The 15,592-nt window shown below is 38.4% G+C and overlaps 1 protein-coding gene across 1 annotated transcript; it reads left to right on the top strand.

Moving 5' to 3' along the window:
* The first annotated feature begins 361 nt into the window (after nucleotides 1-361).
* On the top strand, nucleotides 362-12,228 carry si:ch211-153b23.3 (uncharacterized). Its single transcript, XM_059976399.1, has 10 exons — nucleotides 362-518; nucleotides 2,746-4,209; nucleotides 6,050-6,142; nucleotides 6,259-6,363; nucleotides 6,463-6,581; nucleotides 8,321-8,515; nucleotides 8,650-8,812; nucleotides 8,941-9,106; nucleotides 9,199-9,293; nucleotides 10,060-12,228. The coding sequence occupies exons 1-10, from the start codon at nucleotides 362-364 to the stop codon at nucleotides 10,143-10,145; spliced, it is 2,643 nt and encodes an 880-aa protein (XP_059832382.1). The 3' UTR covers nucleotides 10,146-12,228.
* Nucleotides 12,229-15,592: the final 3,364 nt, after the last annotated feature.

The raw sequence follows: 15,592 nt of genomic DNA, 5'->3' as shown, positions 1-15,592 counted from the left end.
TAACAGGCACCATTACATTTGCAAAAGCCACTTAACCTACAAAGGATGATACTACCTTGTTCACATCCATGATATAGTGCAGGGAAGCAGTATATAGCTTTGAGCATGCACTCTATTCCCATTGTGCATATATATTAGATTACTGTATATACAGTATGTTTCCTCCAGTCTCACATAAACTAATACTCTGTCACTTTTGTTCTTTCTAATACTTACCGTGTCTGATTTATTTTGGCGCAGTGATGTTAAGTTCTTTTTGACTTCCATTTACAAATTGATTTCGTTTAGACTTTAAAAAACAGTGGTTTGCACACTATTAAATCATTATGTTCATTTATTCATTATTTCTGGATCTAGAGACATGTCCAGCCCGGAAGGTTTCGCTGCTGTGTTTTACAGTGAGCCAGGTGTCTTGGGGCTTCTAGCCAATGTGATCAGTGCCTTCCTTGTTGCTCTGCAGAACTTTGCTCAAGTCAATACAGATGTTATGGCCAATGGAATTGAAAACATTTTGGCAGGTTAGCAATAATATTGTAGTATTTGTAGCTTGATTACTGAAAAGGACTGCAGTAAACAATGTAAACAACTGAGTTAATCGATGTAAACAAGATTGAAATGTTGCTCAAGTAACAACTGAATTCAGTGGGCATCAAAAGGAATGCACACCAATGTGTCCCACCTCACTGCGGGAACACTGCCAGCATCTCCCAAACTCATGAGCCCTGCCGCCTAGAAAAGCAACAGCAGCAGATGCAGTTGTACTCCTGTATCTCAAGGTTCAACACTAAGCTGTGCAGCATCCTGATTTGGAAATATACCACTGTTACTATGTTTAAATCATGGGAAACCTACTCAAGAATATTGTAGGAAGTCAAAGGTGATTAACCAATGTGGTTCAAACAGCTGACTGGCCACCACCGACTCAAGGCCAAATATGGATGGGCAATGGTTTTGCCAGCAAAGTCCATGTCCCTTAAATGAAGACTTTCCTGCACTTCAGCTTGAGTTGCAGGGCTGCTTTCACTTCAATTGACAGTAAAGGTGGCCCAATCTTCTCCTGTAATAGACCATAAGTCATAGGAGTGAAATTAGGCTATTTGGCTTATAGTGTCTTCACCATTTGATCATGACTGATTTATTACCCCTCTTAACCCCATCTGCTGCCTTCTCCCCATAACATAGAACAGTACAGCAGTGCAGTTCCTTCAGCCCATGATGTTATGCCAAACTTTTACCCTACTCCAAGATCAATCTGATGCTTCCCTCCCACTTTGTCACCAGACAAGAACTTGTCATCCTCCATTTTAAATACACCCATGATGTGGCCTCCACAGCCACCTGTGACCATGAATTCCACAGATACACCACCCACTGGTTAAAAAAATCCTAATCACCTTTGTTCTAAAGGGGTATTTTTTTATTCTGAGGCTGTCCCCTCTGGTCCTAGACTCTCCCACTACTGGAAACATCCTCTCCATGTTTATTTTATCCAAGCCTTTCAATATTCAGAAGGTTTCATTGAGAGATTCCCCCCTCCTCCTAATCTCCAATGACTACAGGCCCAGAGCCATCAAACTCTCCTTATACATTAACCCACTTATCCCCAGGAACATTTTCATAAACATCCTCTGGACCCTCTCCACCGATAACACATCATTCTTTAGATACTGCTCATAATACTCCAACGGTGGTCTGACCATTGCCTTAAATGAAAGGTGACAATGAACTTGACTCAGCTTACAAGCTAACTTTCAGGGAATCATGCACTAGAACTTATTAGTCCCTTTGTATCCCTGATGTCTAAATTCACTCTCCATTTAGAAAATAGCCTACACCTTTATTTCTTCTATTGAACTGCATTTTCATATGCCGTATCCTATTTGCCACTACTTTGCCCATTCCCCAGACTGTCCAAGTCCTCCTGCATGCTCCGCGCTTCCTCAACACTACCTGCCCTCCACCTTACTTTGTATCGTTCTGCAAACTTGGCTACAAAGCTTTCAATTCCATCTTCCAGATCATTAACACATAGCTTGAACAATAGCAGACCCACCACTGACCCTGGAGGAAAAGCTCTGGTTCCCTTAATGAAATCATGCTGACTTTGACCTATTCACCATATTCTTCCAACTACCCTGAAACCTCATCTTTAATAATGAAATCTAAAATTTTATCTGCCACTAAAATTAGGCAAACTAGGCTATAATTCCATGTATTTTGCCTTCTTCCTTTCTTAAAGAGTGGAGTGACATTTGCAATTTTCTAGTCATCTGGAACTATTCATGACTCAAGTGATTCTTGAAACATCACTACTAGTGCCTCTGCAATCTCTTCAGAAAATGACAAAGTCTGGAGAAGGAAATTTTGTGCCATTTTGAGCTGATGCTGAATTGGGTCAAGTTGTGTCGATTTGTTCCAAGGTACCTTTGACCCATATTCTATGTTGGCTCAAAACTGACAATGTCCTTCACTCCTCTTATGGGTCAATAAGATTCTCCTCCCAAGTAATATTAAGGCTACATTTTTGTCACAGTGTAAAAGGAACTTCTTAACAATCCCAATATTGTGTTACTGATAAATCTAAGGAGATCTTGAGTGATTGTTCTGAAAGAGTTCTAATCTTAAAATCCCTTATTAAAGAATGCCTTTTGACTTTGTTAAACCTCAACAGTGCTCCAGAATATGACTGATTAAAACTAAAAGAGGAATCAATAATATTTAAATATTCTACTGTTTGTTTTACAGGTGTTCATCTTGTCCTGATTGGTGGAGTGACACAATTTTTAGCTGGCTTAATGGCCTTCAGAAAGTATGACCATCTCGGTGGTACAGCCTTTGTATCATTCTCAGCTTTGTGGAGCAGCTTTGGGGCAACCCGGATTATTCTGGGAGCCTACTCCCCCCAGAATGTGACAGTTGTCACTTTGCATCCAAATAAGAGCAGTGTAGCAACAAATAATCTAACCGAGGCCCTGCCCCAAATTAGTGAGTCAGCTGTCGCTGGACTGGTAGCCTACATCAGTGTTGCATTTATTTTGTCCTTTTGTTCTGCCACAACTAATTACATCATGCCCTTTGTGTTTGGAGCCATTACAGTTACACTCATTTTTGAGGCTGTAGGTCTCTTTAGCCAATGGGCATTAATAGTATCCGGAATTTTTGAACTAGTGATAGTTGCCTTTGGGCTTTACGGAGCCACTGCCTTACTTTTAAAGGGAGTCACACAGAGATACATCCTTCCTGGGTTTGGCAATGCGTTATTTAATGTTCTACTTCTGGGAACAAATAACAAATCTTCTTCTAAGAGTATTGGTGAGGAGAAGAAGAAGAATACCAAATATGCTGAGCCAATGGCTCTTGGCAACTTATGTAGTGTGATTTCTCCCTTTATTTTTGCTTTTTACTGCTTTGGGTACATGAAAACATTTTACGTGGGAGCAGTATGGGTCAGTATCAATTCGATTGCTCAGATCTATGCTAGTTATTGCAGTTACCTGCGCAATGATGTCTACTTTACCACAAAATTTGGTGTCCATAGTATGTACTGGCTTGTGAAGTCTTGGGAGGAGTTTATTCTATCAGCTCTGGGCAATGTTGATATATTAAATTTCAGCAGAGCCAGAATGACAGGGGATTGGTTTTTTTTAGTCACTGCATTGATTTTATGCCTGATGTCTCTGAATAGAAGCAAACTTGAAAACATCGATAATGGCTTCTTTTTTCTTCTCACCATTTCCACCATTCCCCAGATTGCCAATGTACCATATTATAGATTTTTTGGGGCAGTTTGTTCTATGTACACAGCCTTATCCCTTTATGTAACCTTTGCCAGCTTAGTCAACTCAATAGCAGAAAAGGCATTGATTCCCACTGGAACCCAGCTCCTCTCTTCTAAAACAACTCAAGCTATTCTATTTGCCATGAAAAAATGGTTCACCAAAGCAGAGGAGCTTCCACCCTCTACTACCGTACAGCTTCCAGATGCTCTGTTCTACATCTGCAATGGACTAGCAGCCCTGTCTGCAATTCAAGGTGCAAATTTAGACCTGCTCCAACTTCACCTTACTGTTCCCTGGGTGCTGATCCCTGGGGCACTCTTCCAAATCTACGTATCCAGGATTCAAGTTCGAGGAGGCAGGCGCTTTGGCTCTGTGCTACCCTTTTGCTACGCAGCTGTCTGGGCAACCTGGACCTGGCTTAGATTTGCAGGTACTTTGGGCAACAGAATTTTGCAATCAGCCAGCAATTTTTGAAAGCTGACTTATACAGTAGATACAAAAAAGAGCTGTTTGTGCATCTGTTTGTAAATAATCACACTAAATAATTTTAGTATGTCTATAATTTTATTTAAAAGAAAATTTTATTGACTTTTTTCTTAAGCCTACAATGTTTACATTATAAAGACCAGATCATTACTTTGTTTGTAGAAATCTCTGCATATTTCATCACTAAATGTATGTTATTATTTTACGCAGGCCAAAAGTACCTATTTTCTAAAATATTTCTTTAGTTTAAAATAACTAGAAGTCAATGGAATTAACTTACAGATGTGTATATACTTTTCATTTGAGACATTTACTCACAATAACACCAACCCCATCGTAACAGCTTCATCTGTTATTGACTTTCACACACTTTGCTTCCACTTTATTAATACTAAACATAATAGAGGTGGTGGTCTGCATCATGTAGAATGCAGCCAACAGTTTAATAAGGAGCTGCTAGCTAGAGCACTGTGGGAATTAGCATCCTACTGAGAGTGGGGAATCAACATGCAAGCTAGAAGTCTGAAGAATTTGACACTTGCACATTGATACCCCACTCTGCTCCTGGGCTTAGCACCGAGTATAGGGACAGAATTTTGTTGTGCTGAGCCTACAAGCTGTTTCCTCAGCTCTAGCTTGCAATATGTGCAACAACCCCATTCCTTCAAATGAGATGTAGTACTGGATAACTGAAGGGAAGTGGTGTACCGCCTGTCAGGAGAAGATTTGGTTAATCTGGGGTCGGCCTTCAGGATCTTCCACCTGCAGCCCAGTTGCTGTTTGTGGCTGGCTTAGTCAATGCATCGCAACGGACTCCATGAAGAATACAGTTTAGTCCAGCAGCAGGAAGGGCAGAGGGGAGAAAAAGTGAGACATAGATTGGATCAAGTAAGGTGCAGTGTTCATAATCACGCAACATATTCATCATCATTATGTGCATGTCGTATGACGTGGCAATCATGACCAATACTGTTCTTGGCAAATTTTTCTACAGCACTGGTTTGTCATTGCCTTCTTCTGAGTAGTGTCTTTATCAGTACTCTTCTGGGATTGTCTGCTGGCATCAGTGGTTGGATAATCAGAACTTATGATACGCATCAGCTGCTCATATGACCATCTACCACCTGCTCCCATAACTTCACGTGACCCTGAACCGGGGGAGGCGGGGGGGGGGGATAATAAGTAGGTGCTATGCCGTGCCCAAGGGTGACTGGTAGGCTAGTGGAGGGAAGGGGAGGCTTACACCTCTTTTGACAGAGATGTACCTCCACCCCACTACCCAATGCAAAATATGTTACTGATTTCAATTTATCTTCCAGTTGTAATAATGATACAAGGCCAAAGTCTTAAGTGAAATTCACTATTCCCTGTCTTCTTATAGTTGGATTTGTTCATCCAGCTGCTTGTGTTCAGGATTCAGGAAGAAAGAAGGTGGTCAGTATTGTGGTACTATTCTACAATAAGCCTTTCGCGAGTGATACATTTTATCCTGAAAATGTTAGGAATTTGCAACTTTTTTTTTGTAATTTTTATCAATAGGAACAAATGATAATATGGGTTAACACTAGTTTTTAAAAAAATAACAAGGAAATGTTGTTACATATGCATTAAAATTTAACACAAAACCCTTTCTCACTATAAGATTCAAGCTTATACCAGTTCTCATTAGGCTGGAAATTTCCATGAAAGTTTCTTTTTTGGAAATTCCAGCCATAATTCATACCCTAAGTTATATTTTGTATTAATGATAGTATGGTCTGAATTTCTATAATCCCTTTTTTCAGGTCAGCTGCTGAATATCAACCTTCACACTAATGGTGCTTTCACGGCAGGGGCAATTGCTTTCCTTATAGTCAACATGTTTCTTGTTGTCTTAGGTAAGTCTTTTGTCTGCATTTTCTGATAGTTTTGTGTACCTTAGTATTTGCTCTTCATGGGAAGTTAATTGTGCAATTTTTCTCTCTCTCTCTCTCTCAAACACACACACACACAGCTGCTTATATTAATATAGTGTTGCTGGTAACTACTGTGATCATGGAAGTGATAATCATCTGCTTTTTACTCTTCACCTTGCAGAAGTTGCCTCTTCCTTTAGAAGGTCAGTCACAACTTGAAGTTACTGCTATTTTTTCCAAAAATGTCTATTTTTTATACACATAGCACTAAAAATGATTTTTTTTCACTGTTTCCCCCACAGGTGTGATGTTGGCTTTGTTTGGTTTAGCCTGTGTTTATGGAGCAGCTGCCTCGTTCGCTAATCACCTCTTTGGGAAACAGCTAATTCCACTTGGTGGTCCCCTCTTCAAGGCAAATGCTGTATGATATCTATTTATTTCCTTGGTTACTCATTTACCAATATGTTGAAAAGTTATCAAACCAAGAAATTGGATCAGATCTACACAAACTTTGATTTTACTCACAGGCAAACTTGAAACCAACCACAAAGCCTGTTAAAAATAACTGAAGAATTAAAAGGATGCCGCTGAGATATTATTTTTATTATTGCCATTTTCCCCAAATTTATTTATGTATTTTTCTATAAAAAAAACTGGTAGCACAGTTGAAAATTTCAGCGTAAGGGCAAGTGGGGCTCACTTAGAGCTCTATGTATGCCATGGCATTATTTAAGCATTCTCCTTAGAATTCCTTTCTCATTTTCCATTTCTCCACCCCTGCTTGCTTCTACTTCCCTTCCCCATTTGTCTTTGTCCTCCATGGCCACCATGGACAGACTAATTTAACAATAGCCTAACTCCAGTGAGCAGTGGATGAATGAAATATCAGCTGTAAGGTTGCTGTCACAGCAATAACTTCTTAAAGCAAAGTTGTCCCAATATCAGGCAAACTCAGCATTTATTTGGCACACCATAATATTTAATCCAATTTCTAGACCTTGGGGTTCAAATCCATACATCCCTCAAGGTCGCTGCACAGGTTGATGGGGTAGTTAAGAAGGCCTATGGGATGCTAGGCTTCATTAATAGGGGGATTGAGTTCAAGAGTAGGGAGGTCATGTTGCAACTCTACAAATCTCTGTTGAGACCACACGAAAAACAGTATTGTACTCAGTTCTGGTCACCTCTTTATAGGAAGGATGTGGAAGCCATGGAGAGGGTGCAGAGGAGATTTACCAGGATGTTGCCTGAATTGGAAAACAAGTCTTATGAGGCAAGGTTAGCAGAGCTGGGACTTTTCTCTTTGGAGTGTAGAAGGATGAGAGGGAACTTGATAGAGGTCTACAAGTTTATGAGAGGCATAAATAGGGTGGTTAGCCAGTACCTGTTTTTCAGGGCACGAATAGCAAACACAAGAGGACATATGTACAAAGTTAAGGGAGGGAAGTTTAGGGGAGACATCAGGGGTAAGTTTTTTTTTTTACACAGAAGGTTGTGGGTGCCTGGAATGACTTGCCAGGGATGGTGGTGGAGGCTAAAACATTAGGGGTATTTCAGGGCCTCTTGGACAGGCACACGGATGAAAGAAAAATAGAGGTTTACAGGGTAGTGGGGTTTAGTACTTTTTTTTAAGGATTATATGGGTCGGCACAACATCAAGGGCTGAAGGGCCTGTACTGTGCTGTAGTTTTCTAGTGTTCTAGTGAGGTTAAATATTCAGGTGAAATGGGATTACAGGATAGAAATCAACTTTGTATAATTCATTTTTATCTTAAAATGCTGTTTTATTATATTGAAATTTTGTAATATTTCTAATTCAGTAAATAAACCTACAATGAAAGAGGCCTTTATTACAGAGTACCTTTCCTGACAGGATGACGTGATTGTGGTGTGACAGCTTACACAAGCAATTTCTATGATAAAGGAGAACATGGTGATTTGTAATGGAACATGTTGACAGGACTGGAAGGCAGACATTACATGTTTAATAAGAATTGCCATTCCAGGAAGCTGAAAAACTAGATTGGTTTGTACCGTACAGCTTACTTCTATCTGTGGATTGCAATTCTGACAGTGTCTGTTGACGAACTTTAGGAAAAAACTAATGGACTATAATATAAAAATTAATTATTCCTATTATTTTTTATTTCTCTATCACAGCCAGGCAAAAACAGAAAGAAAGATGAAAACCCTTTACCTTGCCTCACCACCTCTTCACGTTTGACGAGTGGTCTACGAACGATTGCAAAGATCTTGGACTCTGGCCGTGTGTGTGGAATTCCAACTGATACAGTGTACGCTCTGGCAGCTTCCTGTCAACATCCAGAGGCTGTTGAAAGCATCTACAACATAAAAGTAAGGACACTGAAACAAACAAAATATAACACTCTACATTCAAACAATTTATCTTGGCCAGTGATTGTATTCACTGGCTAAGATTCGAGTCACAGAGCACATTTAATGTATGACTGCTCTCCATTCTGCTCCAGGAACGTCCTGCAGAAAAACCAATCTGTATCTGTATCTCCAGCCTGGACCAGCTCACTGCAGTACATCCACCATTCAGCCCTTTGCTCTGGGAGTTCATGAACCAAGTCTACCCCGGAGGCATCAGTTGCATTGTAAAGAAAGGAGAGTGGCTGAAAAAACTTGGTATGCATTCTGTTTGGGGAAGTGTTTGGAGGCCAGTACTCATTCAAGCTGCCCGTCATAACAGATTGATGATGAAAAGGATAGGTTCTATGGAAATTATGGTAATCTGAATGTATCCTTTACTAAAGGTGTTGGTGCTGCCTACGATCGTGTCGGCACAAAGGACAGCATCATGATCCGTGTTCCTGACCACACTGTGACAGCTCATCTAGTGAATATGACCGGGCCACTGGCTATTACTTCAGCCAACCCAAGTGGAGAATCTGACAGCATCCATCATGACATGGTTATCACGTAGGTATCAAATATTATAATTGAGTCAATTGCTGTAATAATTTATAAATATGCCTTTTTTTCAATTTGTGCATTAAAATGTTTATTGACAGGCGTCTTGGACACAAAATTGATGGTGTTTTATGTGATGGAACTTCCAATGAGTTAGTTGCTTCTACTGTAATCAACTGCACCAAGATTGATCAAGGTATTCAAATATATTAATTACTTTTAGTTTACTGATTATGTTGATTTTATCTGTTAAATTCTATAATTCCCTAAACCCTAACATTTATGGATTTGTGCATTAAACTTATATGTTAGATTTATTAACAAAGTAGTCATTGAGTTAGGTTGTGAGATTTCCATAGGCTTGGCAGGAATGTCAGACCTTTTATTAAGTGCTGAGCAGTTTCTGCATTTGGATTTTCTGTGGCAATTTATTTATAATTAATATTTTGTGCAAATCAGACAGATTTGATTCATGTTGGCATCTGTGACATTTTCACAGAGGAAGTGCAGTTGTAACCATATAACCATATAACAATCACAGCACGGAAACAGGCCATCTCGGCCCTCCTAGTCCGTGCCGAACTCTTAATCTCACCTAGTCCCACCTACCCGCACTCAGCCCATAACCCTCCACTCCTTTCCTGTCCATATACCTATCCAATTTTACCTTAAATGACACAACTGAACTGGCCTCTACTACTTCTACAGGAAGCTCATTCCACACAGCTATCACTCTCTGAGTAAAGAAATACCCCCTCGTGTTTCCCTTAAACTTCTGCCCCCTAACTCTCAAATCATGTGTCTCAAAACTTGACTTCATCCAAGCAGCTGATAATTTAGACAGGCTGGCTTTAATGAGATCTTCTTGAATGTTATTGATGCTTTCTAAAATTCTCTTCAGTAATAATTGTGATATATTTCAGTTACCTGTTTTCAGCAGAATTTTTTTTTACATTCTTCAGAGGGAATCACCATTTTAAGAGAAGGCTGTGTTCCAGCTGCAAGAGTCTTACAGATTTTTGAGCAAGTGAAGAATAAACTTGATTAGTGGCAACTTCAACCAACAGAAAATTTCAGAACAGACAACAGAGCAAGATTCAAAGATTAGCTGTGTTTGGTTATTAAATGCAAACAATAAATCTGTTACATATAAGGTTAATTTTCTATTTCTTTGACAAATATGTCAATAAGCCTATCAGGGTTGCTTTTCAGCACAGAGTCTATTGATAACTAAAATTTTCTATATTTTATCAGTTATGTGTTTGCCAAATAAAAGCATGTTCTTATGCAGGGATACTGAAATCTGAGTTGAAGCTCACATTAAGTAGTTGATAACTGTGATTATTTAATTAAGTGTTAATTCTACCATTCTAATGTTCTAAAGGGAGAGACAAAATCAGATACAAATAGCAGTAATACTTCAGCCTTTAAGAATGTAACCACTGAATTCATAAACTGAAGATTTGAAACTGTATCTTGAATTGGGAGATGTAGCTACAGTGAACATTTGGACCTTACTGCATAATTCAACTTGATCATCTGTCAAAAATAATGAAGTGAAATTACAGATGCTCAAAATCTGGCATAAATGCTGTCAACATTATTCAAATAATAACCTGTACACTCACCCCCTTCCGTTGGTCCCAGGTCACTACCGGAAAATCTACCTCTATTTAATCTGTCCACTCATATGCCAAGTTATACGTGTACTTATAAATTAATCCCAATCACTCACATTCTTTGCTACCGTGGTGATGAAACCATCATATGCTAACATAAATTTTAATAGAAATCAACAAATCTGTAATACAAATATCAAAATTTTAAGGAAAATTTGCAACTTGTTTCAATTCAAATCAGAATTGGAACTCACATGATTTTATTTATTTCATAAATTAACATTAGTATACTATTTTAAAATGGCTGAGTAATTGCAGTCAGTTACAGTGAATGATATTCAAATGATAATAAAAATTGGTTTTAAATGGAATAACAGAGATAGGTCGCTGTGATTAGAGTCTGGACATGCCTTTGCATTATTTTACATTGCATTCATGGAAGTAGTTTGAAATTTTAACAATATATATTTCAGATATGTTAAGCTTTATTCTGAAATGACAGAAAATTAAATGGCTTAGAAATGGCATGCTGATGCAGAATGGAGTGCTGTTGTCTCATAGCTCCAGTGACTCAGGTTCAATCCTGATCTCTGATGCTGTCAATGTGGAGTTTGCATGTTCTTTCCCTTCTGTGTTCTGGTTTCCTCCCTCAGCCTGAAAATGGGCCAGTTGGTTGCTTAATTGATACTGCAAAGCACCCCTAATTTACTGAAGTGATAGGAGAATTAGTGGAGAGTTGGTAAGCATTTGTGAAAGAATAGGTTGCAGGGAAATAGGACTGGTATGTTTTTCTGTCACTTGATGGGCCCAAAATTCTATTGTCCTTCTATGTCTTAATGTAATTTAAAATCATTTTTAAAAAAGGGAAACATGATGCTAATGTTCTACAATTGGACATCATATTTCTTACCTGAGCTGGGACTACAATGATCTTTCTATTGTAATATGTTGCCATGGGATTTAATGGTAATTGTGTTTGAAACAGAGTAGGTTGAATAATAACTTCCAGGAGGGAATTGCATTTATACTTGAAAAGGAGAAATAAACGGGGCAAGAGTAGGAGTGAGGGCACTTTCACAGTTCCAGTGAAAGCACAGCTTGCTCTGCAGCAAGAAGCAGTGGCTGTATCGACAGATGGTACTGAATGTTAATTTATTTACATTCTAGCTATTTTGTATATGATCGAAACATAATGGTTTGCTTGAACACCATATTAAGAATTAGTATTTGGAGATACAATGTTCACTAGTCATTGCCTCATATTTATTATTGGCTCTGATGTGCCTTTATTTTTAATGAAAATAGTTGTCTAGAAATTCATCCTGATACATGGACTGGACAGAAGCAAAACTCACATTTGATTGTTTACTGCAAATTGGTTCCATTGGCATCAGTGAAAAACAAGTTTGAAATGGAATAGTCCGTAATGCTATTGACCAGGATGGATTTCTAGGCAAATATCCAGATTTTAAATAGAAAATACTATGATTACTGGAAAATGAAGGATTCATAAGATGAGAATTGGAAAAAAATGTAGTAAATCAATGGTTTACTCTAGGTCTGTTTCTTCTATGAAAGAACTGTACATATGTTCCATAGTACTATTTATCATATTATATCAATAAAGAAAACCAAGACAAAAATACAACATGCTACATCAGCAATAATTGCATTACTTTCTCCTACTGATAATTGATTGAATGCAAACTAGATCTAAAGAAGCCTTTAGATGTGGCAGTCTTTCAGTTTAGCGTATTACTTCATTTAGTGCCTTTACCCTGGCCTATTGAAGATTAAGCCTGAGACATAGTAAATGGAAACATTTTCTTTGTTATTTGAAAACTCTAATATAAAAAAAAACTATAGAAATTCTAAAGCACCAAGCAATATGACACACTGGAGAAGAGGGTTATGGACATTAAATCAGATTGATTTAAAGTCATAAACTTGATATAGGAAGAATTGTCCTGCAGTTATTTGTTGTGGTGATGTTAGTGTAGAACTAAAGTGATATGGACACTATGAAAAGAATATGAGGGCTATAATGCAAACATCTGGTTAATGAGCATAGAAATAATGATTTATGATGCATAATATTCACATTATTGCTAATTTATTCAACAGAACATAATAAAAATCAATAGCTTAATACTGAACAAAAGAGAAATTGGAAGGTAATTGTGATTATAATCCTTTTGTAAGGTATTCTATCCTCTAATATTGCCCTGAAGGCCCAGAACTTTTAAGTTTAACATCTTTAATACTACTCAGGAGAAAAACAGAACAATCATTAAATAATTACTGATTTACTTATTTCATTTAAAAATGCAAATGCAAGTAAGTCTGTTTGACGTCATCCAAGATTATTCTCTAGGTAATATCTTGTTCCCTTTCGAATTAGTTGTGAAAAAATATGCAGGTGGGAGACAGATGGAAAGGGTTGTTCACAGTGAAAGGATGCAACCGGAGTGAGTAATTGAATTCTAATGGTTAGCAGTCCAAATTCTGTAGGACTCCTTGCCAGTTGAATGATGCTAGTATCAGTACCCTAATGATAATATTAAGATTCTCATAATAGTATGGAACCCTCTAGTATCCACTGTAAAGATTCTACAGTTTGCCTTGCAAGTTTCTGTTACACATTTAAGGATATTTTAATAGAGTTTGTCCAGTTAAGGGTTTAATGCACTATTTCTCCCTTTTTTCCTTGTCATTTCTAAACATTGAAACACTGGCATTTATAAAATTGTCAAGAGGGTAAGAAAAACTATCTGTGAGAGGGAAGTTTTTATATGGGGAACAAACCTACTACTTTACTGAATTCCACATCCCATTAAAGAAAATAGAATGCTCAATAACTATGTATGAACGTGTTGTTTGTACAATGGATGTCAAAAGGTAAATCACAGCCGGATAACACCTTATAAAATGCTCCAACATGCCTAATAAGATTAATAAAATGGAAATAAGAAAGATTTAAGATAGTTTACAACGTAGGAGGGAAACAAAGATTATTAAGTGGAACCAGCGATAATCGATGTGGAACGGAGTCAGGGAATTATTGCAAAACAACTAAGTTTATTAACACTCAAGAAGAAACATATAAAATTAAACAAGCGGCTAACTTAAAACGAAGTTAACAACTCTATGCGTCTATAGCTCCCAAACGGTTAAACTTAGAAGTCTTACTGGAGCACAGTCTCAGAATGTCAGTTCAGAAAGTTTCAAGGGATTCACGGGGGAATTGATAGGAGAGACATTTAGTTCCGAAGCGTAGCGAAGTGACGATCTTGAAGACGAAGATTCAAAATGCAGCGAAGAAGCGAGTTTCGCAGAGATACGCCAAAGCGGCCCCCGTACCTGCAGAGGCAGCGAGTGCACGATGCGGTCTGTTCCGAAGAGTGCTGAAAAGGTGGGAATTTCACCACGCACCCGACACTCTGCAGGGGTCAGCAAAGTGGGTGCCAAAAATCCACGTTTGCATTACGAAATGTCAGTCACCTCGGAAATGCACAGCGTCATCGGTTACCCACTCCCTGCCGGGTTCAATCGCACTCTTCAGCCGCCAACGACTCTCCACCAAACTGGGTCTCCGGAGCAATCTGCGCGGCTGCTCTTATACTCTTGGGGTAGGTCATCGGGTAACACTGCAAGACACAAAGTCACAGATTCCCACTACATCACGTACCGTCCCAGCTGTTGAAACTGGGGTTCATAACAAGATCAAAGTTCGAAGTAAATTTATTATCAAAGTACATATATGTCACCATATACAACCCTGAGAATAATTTTCTTGAGGGCATTCACAGTAAATACAAAGAAACAAAAACAAAATATTAATAATAAATAAATAAATAAGTTAGAAACAAATATCAAGAACATGAGATGAAGAGTCTTTGAAAGTGAGACCATTGATTGTAGGAACAGTTCAGTGTTAGGGTGAGTCAAGATGAGTGAAATTATCACCTTTCATTCAAATGCCTGATGGTTGATAGGTAATAACTGAGGCTTCTGTACCTTCTTCCTGATAGCAGCTTTGAGAAGATAGTAGGTGTCCCTGAAGGTGGGTGCTCTATTTCTCCAATACCGCTTTGTGTAGATGCGCTCAGTAGTGGGGAGGGCTTTACCCATGATGCACTGGGCACTATTCGCTACTTTTTATAGGCTTTTCTGGTTAAGGGCATTGGTGTTTCCATACCAGGCTGTGATGCAACCAGTCAATATACTCCCCACCACACATCTACGGTATAGAAGTTTGTCAAAGTTTTAGCTGAGGTACTGAATCTTCACAAATTTCTAAAAAAAAAATTAGAGACTTTTCTATGCTTTCTTTGTAATGGCACTTACGTGCTGAGGAATTTATAGTTGCAGACCCTCGCCACTTCTGATTCCCCAATGAGGACTGGTTCACAGACCTCCTGTAGTCAATAATCAGCTCCTTGGTCTTGTTGACATTGGGTGAGAGGTTGTTGTGTGAAATAAACAATATTAAGATGATACGAGTTGATTAACATGAATTATGTGTATATCAGCTCGGCAGGTAATGATTAGTGTAACTGCCAATACTCTTGCACCTCAGCACATAAGTGAGACCATCCATTGGAGACTAATATCAACTCTGAGAAATACTCCCCCTTTCTTAAACTGTTCGGTATCTGTCAATGGATTGACTTAAACCATTGGCAAGGAGAAACAAACAATTATTTTTGATATTAGCATACAACTCATCAACATCTCAATTAGATAAAGTAATCTAGCCTACCAGAAGATTACAACTTGGATTTAAAGTTTGCTTTATGCTTCTTAATAACTTGAGAATTGCTATTTTTTTCTCTGGCTGCTTGTTACTAATTCATATGGTGCAAACATCCTGGTG

This window comes from Hypanus sabinus, chromosome 8 (genome assembly GCF_030144855.1).
Source record: "Hypanus sabinus isolate sHypSab1 chromosome 8, sHypSab1.hap1, whole genome shotgun sequence".
Classification (NCBI taxonomy): domain Eukaryota; kingdom Metazoa; phylum Chordata; class Chondrichthyes; order Myliobatiformes; family Dasyatidae; genus Hypanus; species Hypanus sabinus.
This window is presented reverse-complemented; position numbering and strand designations above follow the sequence as displayed.